At 41.4% G+C, this 14,068-nt stretch overlaps 1 protein-coding gene across 1 annotated transcript in view; it reads left to right on the top strand.

The window, feature by feature from the left end:
• Itih2 (inter-alpha-trypsin inhibitor heavy chain 2) overlaps positions 1-12,036 on the top strand; it is a 28,302-nt gene extending 16,266 nt beyond the window's left edge. Inside the window, exons 10-21 of the mRNA XM_090318861.1 lie at positions 999-1,167; positions 2,085-2,210; positions 3,668-3,849; positions 4,876-5,061; positions 5,422-5,561; positions 6,806-6,975; positions 7,588-7,725; positions 8,876-8,989; positions 9,401-9,599; positions 10,095-10,267; positions 10,588-10,699; positions 11,731-12,036. Coding sequence (XP_090174987.1) covers positions 999-1,167; positions 2,085-2,210; positions 3,668-3,849; positions 4,876-5,061; positions 5,422-5,561; positions 6,806-6,975; positions 7,588-7,725; positions 8,876-8,989; positions 9,401-9,599; positions 10,095-10,267; positions 10,588-10,699; positions 11,731-11,878 — 1,857 coding nt within the window. The 3' untranslated portion in view covers positions 11,879-12,036. The remainder of the gene's footprint in view (positions 1-998; positions 1,168-2,084; positions 2,211-3,667; positions 3,850-4,875; positions 5,062-5,421; positions 5,562-6,805; positions 6,976-7,587; positions 7,726-8,875; positions 8,990-9,400; positions 9,600-10,094; positions 10,268-10,587; positions 10,700-11,730) is intronic.
• Positions 12,037-14,068: the final 2,032 nt, after the last annotated feature.

Genomic DNA, 14,068 nt, shown 5'->3' on the forward strand with positions numbered 1-14,068 from the left:
TTGATGACTCTGACAAGGATGGTTGCAGTGGACCGTTGAGAATGAAAGGAAGAGAAGATTTAAGAATTGCAGTTAGCAATTCTTTCAAGGATTGGTTGAAAGGGAAGCTAACAAATGCAGAAATGCAAATGAAGTTCTTAAAAAGATGAGAAATAGCATGTTTCATGCCTATGGAAATGAACTAATACAAGAGGAAGATTTAAGGGGTAAAGGTCAGTTACCAGAAACATGGCTTCATTTGATGCCAGGGAACGAAATCTTGTTGACAGAAGATGACTGCAATCAGTAGAAATATTTCTAGATGCTCTATACGATTCAGGCAGCAGGGAAAAGTAAGTATGGCTGATTGGCCTTTACCGTAGGAGGAACGTATGGAAATTTACTTCTGATTCCTTGAGTTTTTCAGAGGAGTAGGAGTTGAGGTCCTCCACTAAAATAGATGAAGAGAAAAGTGATCAGTGTCCAGACAAAGACAAGAAAGAGTAGTTTAAGGCCAGCAGTGGTGGTGGTTTGTAACCTGTATTCCTGGTGCTTGGGAAGCTGAGGGAAGAGAACCATGAGGCTAGTTTAGGCTGTATCACGCATTCCAGGACAACCTGAGCTATATAGGGAGGCCTCATCTCTAAACAAACAGATGGATGGATGGATAGATAGATAGATAGATATAATTTAAGAGAATGAGTAGATGGATTTGAGAAACATGTTTGAATTTTCTGGTACCTGACATTTGCGATCCTTCATTTAAACTAGGATTCATCAAACTGATAGCACAGAACAAAGTCAGACACTTAAAAAATGTAAGTATCTCCAAGTCCATTTATGTGTTCATCTTAGAGTAGGGATAAATTTGCGTTGACTAAAGTGGATGAAAGAGGTGTTCTTGAAGTTCATATTGAGTCAATACAGGAGGAATAATGAGGGTAAATCATGTTTTCCCTAGATTGTGCATAGAATTAGAGTTTATGGCATGATACTATATTTGTTCTCCTTTGTAATAGACTGTGGAAGCGATGAAGACAATACTTGATGATCTAAGAGCTGAAGATCAGTTCTCTGTGGTTGATTTCAACCACAATGTTCGAACCTGGAGAAATGACTTAGTTTCAGCTACTAAAACACAAATTGCAGATGCCAAGCGATATATTGAAAAAATCAATCCTGCAGGAGGTAAGCAAGTTTGACCAAAACCCCAGAGGGAAACTTTCATGAGGTTCAAGCTTGGGTTCACTTAAAGATCATTTTTGGAGCCAGGAGCGGTAGCTCACACCTGTACTCCTAGCGGGTCAGGAGGCTGAGATCTGAGGATCACGGTTCAAAGCCAGCCCTGGCACTAAAGTTCTTGAGAGTCTTACCTCTAATTAACCCCCAGAAAACTGGAAGTGGCGCTGTGGCTCAAAGGGTAGGATGTAATCTTGAGCTGAAGAGCTCAAGGATAGCACCCAGTCCCAGAGTTCAAGCCCCACAACTGACAAAAAAAAAATCATTATTGGATATGAACACTATGACCTATATTTGTAATTTTAGCCACAGGGGAGCCTAAACAACAGGATCAAAGTCCTATGCTGGGCCCTGGCAAAAAATATGAGACCATATTAAAAAAAAAAAAAAGAACTGAAGTTAAAAGAGGTTGGAGGCAAGGCAGTGTTTGCCTAGCCAGTATGAGGCTGAGTTCAATTCCTGGTACCACCAAAAAGAATCATTATCCTCTACAACTCTGGGCTTTGTGAATCTGCAATGATCCTCTCTAAATAATATATTTATGGTAGAGTACTGAACACTGTTTATGGAGAAAGTTCAGTCTACCATTCCAACCTAAAATGTAACTGTACTTTTAAATTTGGTGTTTTGCCAAACTGATGCTTTGAAAAGCTTAGTTTTTGCCAATGGATGCTTAAATTATTTTACTGTACAAAGGGATATTGACCAGCCAGAGCAAAACTTGCGTCACTTGGAAAGTAAGCCAATGAGTTCAACATTGTTAAATTGTGCATCCATAATGACCTGACAGATGCACCTGAATCTAACATGTAATTATGCATGTGAAAGGAAAGCCTGTGCAATGCTACACTTTATTACTTTTCCAGGCACAAATATCAATGAAGCACTCCTAAGGGCAATCTTCATTTTGAATGAAGCCAACAATTTGGGATTGCTGGATCCGAACTCAGTTTCTCTGATCATTTTAGTTTCTGACGGAGATCCTACCGTGGGCAAGTATCACTCGGAACGTTCTCATCACAAAGATTTTCACTATTGCTTCTGCAAAAGGACATAGCTTGCTTACATGGAGATTCTAATGCCGTTTGCTTGCAATGGTAAAATATTCTAGGCCACTCCTTCCTAAGGAAAGTCTCCTGACCGGAGATGCTCACCTCCGGAAGTGAGTCCTTAGATACGTCCAGTGATGCGTTCCAGCGTCTCAGTTTTCCCTCCACAACACGGAGCAAATGAGTTTGAAATCTAATCATGAGAAGTGAGGACTGCTAATGCACAGTAGTGAAAAACATTGCTTTCCTCAACTGTAGGTATATGGAAAAATGGGGTTCAGAAGTTAAGAATGACAAATACTTGTTCCAAGTTTCCTAAGGCCAGAATATCATATTCTCTTGTTTTCCTTATTTCTTCTAGTTGCCACTACAGACATGTCTGCTGTGACACAACCTTTAAGTAAAACATTGTTCTTTTTCATAAGCCAGTTTTTTATTCACGTCCTAGTTGGGTTCAAAATCTCCCACCTTTGGTCTTATATTTTTAACTTTGTGTAGCATATTTGTGCCTTTATGCTGATAAATACAAGTACTAGTGGAGTGGATTGTGTTGTACTGAGTGTTGTCATTATGGTAAGGGTTGTGTCTAACCTGTGCCTGTCACAACTAAACAGAACAACCCAGGAAACTAATAACTAACAATGTAATCAGAGTTTGAGAAGGACCACAGCAACCATTTTATTAATAGTGAGATGAATAGTTAATATATATTTGTTATAGACTCAATGCTTTCTCCCTCAGATTAGATAACATTCAAAATTCTACTTTTTAATAGTCATATGAAAGGAAATACTAGAAAAAGCAAATTATAGCTGGGCATCAGTGGCTTATACCTGTAATCTTAGTTACTCAGGAGGCTGAGATTTGAGGACTGAAGTTCAAGACCAGTCCAGGCAGGAAAGTCCGTGAGACTCTTATCACCGATTAATCACAGACAAAGCTAGAAGTGGCGCTGTGACTCGAGTGATAAAGTGCTAGTCTTAAACCAAAAGGATCTCACAGACAGTGCCCATCTGAAAAAAGATGAAGACCAAGACGAAGAAGGAGGAGGAATCTTCATAATCATTCAGTATAAATACATAATCATGTGGTATTACACTGCTTAAATGTACTACAATTTCACCTTTCTTTCCTATGGTTGGTTAAATTGTTTTAATATGATGCCATTCCCAAATAACATTGCAATATGTCTGCCATTGCCCATACTTCACTGTGTCATGAGTGCATTTATAAAAATTTTTAGAAGTTAGAATTCTTAGAAGCTGAGTTATTGGATCAAAAGGCAAATGTACTTTTAATTTTGATCAGGTTTTTTTTTTTCTATATTACCTTTTCTGGATTTTCTAAAAACTTGATAATGATAGTTCCTTATTTCTTTTCTTTGTCATCCCCAACTTCAGGTGAACTAAAACTGTCCAAAATTCAAAGAAATGTAAAGCAGAACATACAAGACAATGTCTCCTTATTCAGTTTGGGGATAGGATTTGATGTTGACTATGATTTTTTGAAGCGACTGTCCAATGACAATCGTGGAATTGCCCAAAGGATTTATGGAAACCAGGATACATCCTCCCAGCTCAAGGTAGTATTTTTTTTCCTGGTATTTTCTTAGTAAATAACTGAGCTGCTCAAATACTAAAGGAGAGAGCCAAGTTTAATTCAAATTTGTTAGTATTTCGGCCATATTCAAGGACATGTTCAATTCCTTTCCCACACATTTTCCTGTACCCTTGTATTTCTGCACTGCCCATAGATTGGAGGCGTAGTAAAGCAGACAGAGGCACAGACTTCCCTAGCCCTGAACCTTCCCTGTCCATTCCCACAAAACCGTTGTTCTTCCTGCTATCATGGCTGCTTGCTCACCCTTTGCAGTGCACTGGGTATTGTGTGTGCATGTGTGAGTGTGTGTGCATACCAGTAGTGGGGCTTGATCTGGAGGTTCATGTGCTGTCCCTTGGCTTTTTCCACTGAAGGCTAATACTCTACTATGCAAGCCACAGATCTACTTCTTGGGGATTTTTGGTAGTTAGTTGGAGTTTAGAATCTTACAAACTTTCCTGCCTGGACTGGCTTCTAACCATGATCCTCAGATCGCAGCCTCCTGAGTAGCTAGGGCTACAGGCATGACCCACTGGTGTTCCATGAATATCCTTTTTTAAAACATCATATAAAATAGACCCACCTGTGGCCTCTCAGTTTTCTTAATCACAAAAGATTCAAATCATTTTTTGGTCGAAGTGAACAAGAAAATGAGCTCAATGCTAGGGACCCTAGATCAACTTGAGGACCCGTGGTTCTGACTCAGGGAACTACAGCCCAGTTGACTTATCCTTATGAGAATCCATGAGATTTTCAGCTGACCATAACAGAAAGGGGAAAACAACTTGGCTCTTAATTCGTAAATCATTTCTTAACAACTCTATTGTCTCTGAGTTTTTCCTTTAGGAGTCACGAGTATTTTTTCCTTGTCTCAGAAACCCACGATAATGAAGAGCTATTTACCAAGCACGCGAAGGATCAGAGAAAAATGCTTATAGCTACAACGTGGTCTGAAAATAATTAACTTCTCTGTATGTTCACCCTCTCCCTTTTTTAAAATGAATTGCAGAAATTCTACAATCAGGTCTCCACTCCCCTGCTCCGGAATGTTCAGTTCAATTATCCCTACCCATCGGTTACGGATGTGACCCAGAACAGTTTCCACAACTACTTTGGAGGTTCTGAGATTGTAGTGACAGGAAAATTTGAGCCAAATAAGTTGGAGCAACTTCAGAGCATCATAACAGCTACTTCGGTACTTCTGCTTTTCTGCTTCTTCTGAAAACACTAACTGGTACCCAAGATCCTGTATGTTAACAAGTCAAACTTCTGTATTCCCAGAGTCCTATGTATATAGAGTGGAATCCATGAGAGAGAAGGCATGAACACATCTCTGCCATCTTCCTAACTCCTCTGTAAACTCTTTTTCATCCACTTCCCAGCCCAGCCTCAGAGCTGTGTCTTAATTCCCCAGAAAAGCTTCTTCCATGTTCTTTGTCTCCCCCCACCCCCGCAAAGGACGGGGTTCTGAGTTACTCACAACAGGTGCCCGAAATGTGAACTGATGAACTATAATTTACCTTGATGTTCTTCAATGGAACCTTCCATCCTCCAGGCTAGCACTGACTTAGTCCTGGAAACCCTGGCCCAGATGGATGAGTTGGAGGATTTTCTGTCAAAAGACAAACATGCAGATCCCAACTTCACCAAGAAATTGTGGGCCTATCTCACAATCAATCAGCTGCTGGCAGAGAGGTAAGGAAGGAAAAGTGAATGCTCATCTTGCATATTTGCCATTGGACATAAAGAGTTTGGAACTCAGAGAAGCAATGATTAATGTAGGGTTTGTAATGTTCACTGGTCCCCAGCACTTCAGGTAAAGCTGGGTTGACTCATTTAACCTAGATACATTGTTTGTGGGGCACATGAATTTGAAGTGCACAGTTCATTGGATTGTTGTGTTAGGTGTATCACCCATATAGCCATACTTCAATTCAAACATTGAATTAGGGGTCTTTTGTTCACTTTCCTTGTTTTCTAGTGGAAACCACTCTTCTGATGTCTGTCACCATCAGATCGTTTTGCCTGTACTCATTTTCACGTATTTATGCAATCTAACTTCTTTCACTCACTATGGTGCATACTGGAGGTTCCTTTACATTTATTCCTGAGCCTCACTTCCAAGCAAGGTGCATCTCAAATCTAACATAAGAACTACATCACTAGACTAGTGTATAGTTTCTTGTTCACTTGCCTTCAAATTACATGGGAATGTCTGATAGAAATCACCATTATCAAGCTCTATTCCACTTAAGAAATCGGAGTCTTGGGGAGATGGAGCAAGGCCCTCTGAGCTGAGTTGGAAGAAAATGAAATATCATTGTGTACTTGGGCTCATGGAGAAAATCCCTGATGTCAAGAAGATTATAAGGTATATGCAGGGCTGTAAGCTGTGGCTTTGAGGTGAGCAGGGATACCTCTGCTCTTGGACAGAGGGATACTGGAAGTGTTTAAAAGCATAGCGCAAACTACTTCAGGAATTAAATATTGATTTTCTTAAAGCCCACAGACAGGATCTGTGGCTTCCTGGCTCAGGAAAGTGGGTGAATAATAGGTGTAACATAATGCTTTTAGGGTAGTGAAATTCTGAGATACTACAATGGGGCATACATGGTAACCTGTATTTGTCCAATCCCATAAAATGTGCAACTCCTGGAGGAAACCTGACGTAAGCTACTGACTTGTGTGTCGATGCCAAAGCCTCAGCTGTAACAAATGTGCATGCTTGTGCAGGATGAAGGCCGGGGTATTTAGGAAATTGCTTGGTACCTTCTGCTCAGTTTCATTATGAATCTACATCTGCTCTGGTACACACACACACACACACACACACACACACACACACACACACACACAGTGGGTGGACTGTAGAAGTACACCCGATAAGTCCAAGATTAGAGTACTGATGTTCCATCTAATGTCTTCTTTCTTGGCTGCAGAAGCCTGGCTCCCACAGCTGCAGCCAAAAGGAAGATTACCAAAGCCATCCTGCAGATGTCTCTAGAACATCACATTGTGACGCCCCTCACTTCCATGGTGATTGAGAACGACGCAGGGGACGAGCGCATGCTGGCCGACGCTCCCCCGCAGGATCACTCCTGCTGCTCAGGTGGGCCTGCGCCTGGAGGAGCCTTGCACCCGCAGCTTGCTCGCTGCTTCCCTTTCCTCTTCTCTCAGCAATTCTGCGTTTGAACCCAGGGCTTCTCTCCCGTTAGGCTGGTGCCCTTCAGCTCAGCCATGCCTCCAGCTCTGTGCTTCCATGTTTATTTATTTAAGAACTGGGTCTCAGTTTCCTCCTGAGTTTGTGCTTGAGACAAGCGCTAGCAACATTAGGCTTCCAGTGATTATTCGGGTGACAGGTATACACAGTCTCCATCTTCCCTCCATTGAAATGGCACCTGATCCATCCCTCTCTCATCCCACACTACTGCCTGCCTCCACTTTGTCCTTTCAACCTACTTGGAGGATGCTTTAGTACTTCCGTTCTTTGCGCAGTTTATTATTATTATTATTATTATTATTATTATTATTATTATTATTATTATTATTTGGCCAGGTGTCGCCCAAAGGAATGTTGAAAAGTCATGAACTCTCACTTCATTCATTCATTCATTCATTCATTCATTCAAATATATTTCCATACCCAGGTTTGAACTCCAGAGCCTGGTGTTTGCTAGTCAGGCACTAGAAAACTAACGGCTGGCAAGCTCTTCCCACACAGGTGCCCTCTATTTTGGCAGCAAAGTTGCTTCAGCATCCATCCCATCTTGGGCTCAACCCTCCCCAACGCCAGTGATGGCCCTGCCTGCTATAGGAGCCCGGCCACTGGAGTCAACACCCCCTACTCACGTGATAAGAGGTAAAAGAGCTTCCTTCATTCGGCCTTTCCCTCCTGCCCAGCCATCAGTGATCTCCATGGCCCATTTAGGAATGTATGAGTGAATAAAATCCAGGTCCTGGGAAACAGGGTGGCTTTAACAGGCACCCGTTGCCTTCCACTGGAAGATAGCTATATATGTGAGCTTGCTGGAATGGTCATAAAAAATGCCCCAGGCTAGGGCATGTAAATAGCAGACATTCATGTATCTCCATTTGGGTAGCTGGAAGTTCCAGGTCAAGATGCCAGGAAGGAGGTTTGCATCTGAGGTATCTTTCCTGGATTTGTAGGCAGCCCCCATTTCTCTGGGTGTTCCAGTGACCTCCACTTGGTGCGTGCTCAGGGAAAGAGGGAGAAAGAGCTTACTGGGTCTCTGATTAGACCATGAATCCCATCGCCAGGGCCTGGACTCATGACATTATCTAAAGTAAATGAGTTCCCAAAGACCCCGGATGCAAATACCATCACACTGACAGTAAACAACATGAATGAATTTGGAGGGGGGAATTCAGTTCTCATCTTCCATTTCTGGCTGTGTGGCATGAAATATCTGGAACAGAAATGGTGGCACACTCAAGGGAACAAGACCAAGGGGGCACTGGCAGAAAGAACATTCCTTTTGAATTTCATGCTGTCTGCACGAACTTGAGCAAGTTTCCCAGTGTTTCTGCACTTTGCTTCCTTCATATTGAAAAGAGGCTTTCGATAGCTCTGCTGTTCTCCAATCTTACTTTGTGACTTTGTTTTAGGATAGTGAGAATGAGTGGAATTAATGTTTGCAAGGACATCTGCTGTAACACTTAGGAGAACATTATATAAAACATCATTATGTTTAAGGAGAACTCTAGTCTTGGACTTACCAGATGCACTTCCAATGTCCGCCCACATATATGTACGTGTGTGTGTGTGTGTGTGTGTGTGTGTGTGTGTACCCGAGTAGATGAATAATCATAATGAAACTGAGCAAGAGGGTACTGAGCTATTTCCTAAATACCCCATGTACAGCCTTCATCCTGCACCAGCATGGGACATTTTTTACAGCTGATGCTTGGCCATCCTGTCTCAAAAGCAACAGTAACAGACCACCTTCTTTCTCATCATTATTGTTTCATCTTATTTATGCATTTCCCAGTTGAAAATGATCCGCATTTCATCATTTATCTGCCAAAAAGCCAGAAGAACATCTGTTTCAATATTGACTCTGAACCTGGGAAAATCTTCAACCTTGTCTCTGATCCAGAATCAGGTAAAGTAGAAGTGAATTATATTTGAATTAGATGGTTGGATATTTGTCATGCTTCACAATTTATCACAACTGGGATTCTTCACCTTCATAGAAATCTTATATTTTTTCAAACTTGGGTAATTAGAGAAACAATAAATTATAACTATATTCTTATTATGTTTTGAACTACTATAGTTTAAAATATGCACTCTGAGCGTGAACTAGCTGGTTTGATCAGAATATAATTACTTAGTAATGAAATAGATTAGTTATAAAATGAGATTTATAAAGTAAAAATTAAATCCTGATGTAAAATAACTAAAATTGTTGTCAAATTATCCAGTCTTATAAATTTGAGCCATGGTTTCCCTACTTGCAAGTAAATGGTTGGAGCCCAAAAAAGAAAAATATATATATTTTTTTCCTTCACAGGAATTTTAGTCAATGGTCAGCTTATTGGTGCCAAGAAACCTGAGAACGGAAAACTAAGCACCTATTTTGGAAAACTGGGATTTTATTTCCGAAATGAGGATCTGAAAATAGAAGTCAGCACAGAGAACATCACCCTGAAACATGGTTCTCGAACATCTCATTTGTCTTGGGCAGACACAGCCCGCATTGCTCATCAGAGGTAAGTACTATTCTGCTGGTCCTGGACCCAGGGCTGCAGAAATAAATCCATACAACAACCTCACATGGAACTCCACCTCATCATTTTAAACACAAAGAAACATAAGGTCAAAGACCTTTGGTTGGGGTCACCATTGTGTCTCAGAGCTAGCTAGCCTAGTGCATGGCATACAGGAAGCACTCAGTACATGTATGTGTGTTAGATCACTGACCAAATTCATGTACTGAAATCCATTAGCCAACACCTTGTTGAAGAGTGCGCTCTAAACAGGATGGTTGTGTTATCCTAGGTAGGATCTGCTGATTGGTATTTCGTTACAAGCATGCAAATTAGCAGGAATTTAGAGCTGGGAACTGAGATAATATTCCATAGCAATAGCATAGTGAGGCTCCAGGAAACCAACAGCATTGTGCAGTGACAGAGCTGTCATGATCCCGGAAGGGAGAAGTCTGTGCTGGAATCATTCAGTTTCACATTGACTTTCTTTAGCACTAGGGTGCTCGTCTCCGTGAAGAAAGAAAAAGTGGTGACTCTCACCCTGGGAAATGACATGTCCTTTTCCATTCTGCTGCACCGAGTTTGGAAAAAGCATCCAGTCAATGTAGATTTTCTGGGGATCTATATCCCTCCCACAAACAAGTTCTCGTCCAATGTCCATGGATTACTGGGTAAAGTACCTCCACCCTCTGGTCAGGTGTGGGGCCATTCTGGGTCTCCGGAGACTTGGGTGACGTGGTGGTTAGGAAGTGGGAAGGTGGAAAGCAGAGCAGCCAGCAGAGACATAGCAGCGCAGTGAGTACAGGAATATAATGGCTGGGACCATCTGCCCTTCTAGACCTCAACTAAAGCCCAGCCCTTTGTACTAATGCTCTTCTTACCTTTAATTTCTACCCAGAATCTCAGAATGGGTCCCCCCCTTTTTTGTTGTTTTTTTTTTCATTTGACCTCGGGTTACTTGCTACTAAGTGTTTGGAATTTGTTTCTCTAGGTCAGTTCATGCATGAGCCAAAGATACATATTTTTAATGAGAGACCAGGAAAGGACCCCAAGAAGCCAGAGGCAAGCATGGAAGTGAAAGGCCAGAAGCTGACTGTCACCAGGTAGGCCCTGGGTGCCAGTACTAGTAGCAAAACAAGTCTCTAAAAGACTGGACTTGTGCCAGGAAAACAGTGGGTTTGCAAACTAAGACACTGGATTCTTAGTGAGTTAATATCACAGTGGAACTACAGAGACAACAGTGGATTATTAAGAGCTACCAAATGAATGGGAAGAACAGGAGGCCAGCATCCTAAGTTCTAAGTGAGGTAAAGAACATCTATTATAATGAATACGGTAAGTGCTAGCCCTCCATCTCACCTCTGTAAGCACTTCCTGGTATGCATCAGAGCTGAAGGTGAGCTGTGTAATTATAAACTCATAAGGCTCATTCAAGATAGGTAGTGTGCCTTCTCAAACTCTTGGAGACATGGATCCACTCAGAAGTAGTATTCAGAAGGCATAGGCAAGAGAGTCTCAGGGTCATCTCTAAAGTACCATACAAGGTTTGTCTACATGAGTTATATTCCTACTTTCTTCCCACTTGTCCTTGCTGGACCTATCCATATGGGTCAACTATGAGGTTATCTGAATTATCTAAGGACACACTACTAGCTAGGAGCTAACACACACTGTGAGCATTTGACTCATGCCTGTAATCCTAGTTGCTCAGGAGGATGAGATCTGCATCATGGTTTGAAGCCAGCCTGGGCAGAATGTCTGGGAGACTATCTCCAACTAGGAAAAAACCAGGAGAGATATGGCTCAAGTGGTAGACTGCTAGCCTTGAATGGAAAAAATGTCAGAGACAGCACCCAGCACCGAGACTCTTGAGTTTAAGCCCCAGGACCAACATAAAGTTGTTTTTTTTTTTTTTAAATTGTTTTTAAAGGACAACTGCTTATTTTCTGCCTTTCCCCACAAAGCTTCAGACTTTTAACATCTCTCCTGACTCGGGGAACAGAGAAAGGCAGGAGATGGATAGGGACAGTATTAAGAGGGGCCACAATCTGCAAGCGGAAGTGGGTATCTGGTGTCTGGCTCTGTCTGCTAGGCACTCAGTGTCTGCAGGCTAACCACACGTCCTCTCTCCCAGAGGTTTACAGAAAGACTACAGAACCGACATCGTCTTTGGAACAGACGTTCCCTGCTGGTTTGTGCACAATAGCGGCAAAGGTTTCATTGATGGACATTACAAGGATTACTTTGTGCCTCAGCTCTACAGCTTCCTAAAACGGCCTTGAACGTTTTTCATTTTGAAAATTGTCTATATACACGTATTTTTCCCCTTGATATTTTTGCAGCCATTTGTCAGCTTGAATAATGAAAGCCAAGCCAGGTATCATGGTTGCTTGGAATGCCTGTTAACTGTCTCTGAAGAAAATAAACATTTTGCAAAGAAGCTTAGCCTTTTGTTGTATTTTCAGATGTCAGTGTGTATTAATCAAGCAAGAGATAATGTGACTAATTATATATAACACCCCCAATTCTATAAATTTGGAATCAACTCAGTGATTTACTTCATTGGAAAAACGCTTCACATCTATCTCTTTTAGACAACATCTTCCTGAAAGTATCTCTAAATGAAATAAAGCAGTGTATTCATTCATGTTCAGTTCAATAAAATTTTGTTAAAGCAAAAAAATATGATCCTGAACTATATTTTTTCTGTTATTATGCTAACATGATAGCAAAACCTAAATTCAGTACTTTATGAAGCATCCAGAGCTATTCTTTGTAGAGCACTTCTGTGGGTTTTGACAAATATACCATTATAGTACCTTTCACAACACCTTTTCAGTGCTCTTGCTTTACAATTCCCAAATGATATGGTGCTCGGCTTCTTTTCATATAACCATTTACTATTGGTGGATCTTTGGTAAAGTGTTCCCCCCATCCCCCGCCCTCTACCCTTGGCCCCCAGGATTTTTGTCAATTTTTAAATTAAGGCATTTTCTTTTACTGATTCTTATTCATTTCTTAGTAAGGGTGAATAATCCTTTGAGCTGAGTGTGGTGGTTCTCACCTGTAATGCCCCCTACTCAGGAAGTGGAGAGAAAATCAGTGGGAGCAAGGCCAGTTTGGGCAAAGCTACCAGGACCACCTCAAAGACAAAATTAAAAATGGGTTCAGGTTGTAGCTCAAAGCATACAATGTTTTGAGAAGCAGGCATAACATCCTAAGTTTGATCTAAAGAACTGTAAACAATGGATGCTCTGGAGTTTATCCATTCTATTACTAAAAGATATTTTTGTTGCTTTTTGAATACAGTAGCTGTAATCTACTGTGCAGGAATTTTTTTTCTTGCCAGATACGTTTTTAATTAATCTGGGGGGAGCAAGGCTGTTAGACTGTACGGGAAGCGTATGTTTGGCTTTATAAGAGATCAGCAAATTATCAACTAGCTTTGTGCTGTTTCTGCATTATCCCCACTGGGAGTTGCTACATAACATTCTAACAGTGTTGGGATTTGGGCTTTTAAAAGATGGGTAGCAGTATTTTCTTGTTGTATCATGCGATATCCTAGTACCATTTGATTTTGAACCTTTTTCATGTGGTATTTGCCAGCTGTGGGTCTTTTACTTGCTTTTAAAATTGGATCATTTATTCTCTTTTTGCTGCGTTTTAAGGATTTTACAGCAATCACTTATCAGATGTATCTTCAAAATATTTTCTGAATCTGTAGCTGGGGTTTGAACTCAGGTACTCTATTACTGAGCCACCCCTCCACCCTTCTCTTGACTGGTTGAGAGAAGGTCTGACTTTTGCTGGGGTCTGTTCCCTCTTATTTTGTTTCCTGATTCTCCCTGTGTTTAGGGAAGACAGTAGCTGTCGCAGGACCTCCCGCCTACACATGACATGTCTCGGCCATCCTGTTCTCCCCCTGCACCACAACCTGATCTGTGACCATCTCACATGACAATTTCCTGAGCCACTCGTTGAGGGCAGTGGGTCAGCAGTTGGAAGGACCTGGAGGCACAAGTCCTCACTGCGCCCTAACATGACGATGCTGTACACACTGACACCCTGCTGTACGCCCTCCTGGTTAGTTATGGGACTTACTTACACATGTCCCTGCTTGTGAGGTCAAAGAGAATCAGGTAGGAGGTACATTTCCTGTGCTCACATCGAAGTAATATAGTTTAGCACTGCTGACGTGAAGAAGCTGCTTTATAAACCAGCCCAGCAGTTCCTCAGAAGACTAAACAGGACTCTGCGATTCTTCTTGTAAAATGTGAGGTGTACCTATCACAGGAGCACCACTCATAGCAGCCAAAAAGGAGATCTAGCCAAAATGTGCATCAGCTGATGGATAAACAGAGCAGGGGAACTCTACACAATGGAATTCCTACATGACTTAACATGGATAAATCTCAAAGATAATATAACACGAAATATAAGACGCTTATCATAGAAGACTACATTATATTTTT

This window comes from Megascapheus bottae, chromosome 26, assembly GCF_031878675.1.
Source record: "Megascapheus bottae isolate mThoBot1 chromosome 26, mThoBot2.hap1, whole genome shotgun sequence".
Classification (NCBI taxonomy): Eukaryota; Metazoa; Chordata; class Mammalia; order Rodentia; family Geomyidae; genus Megascapheus; species Megascapheus bottae.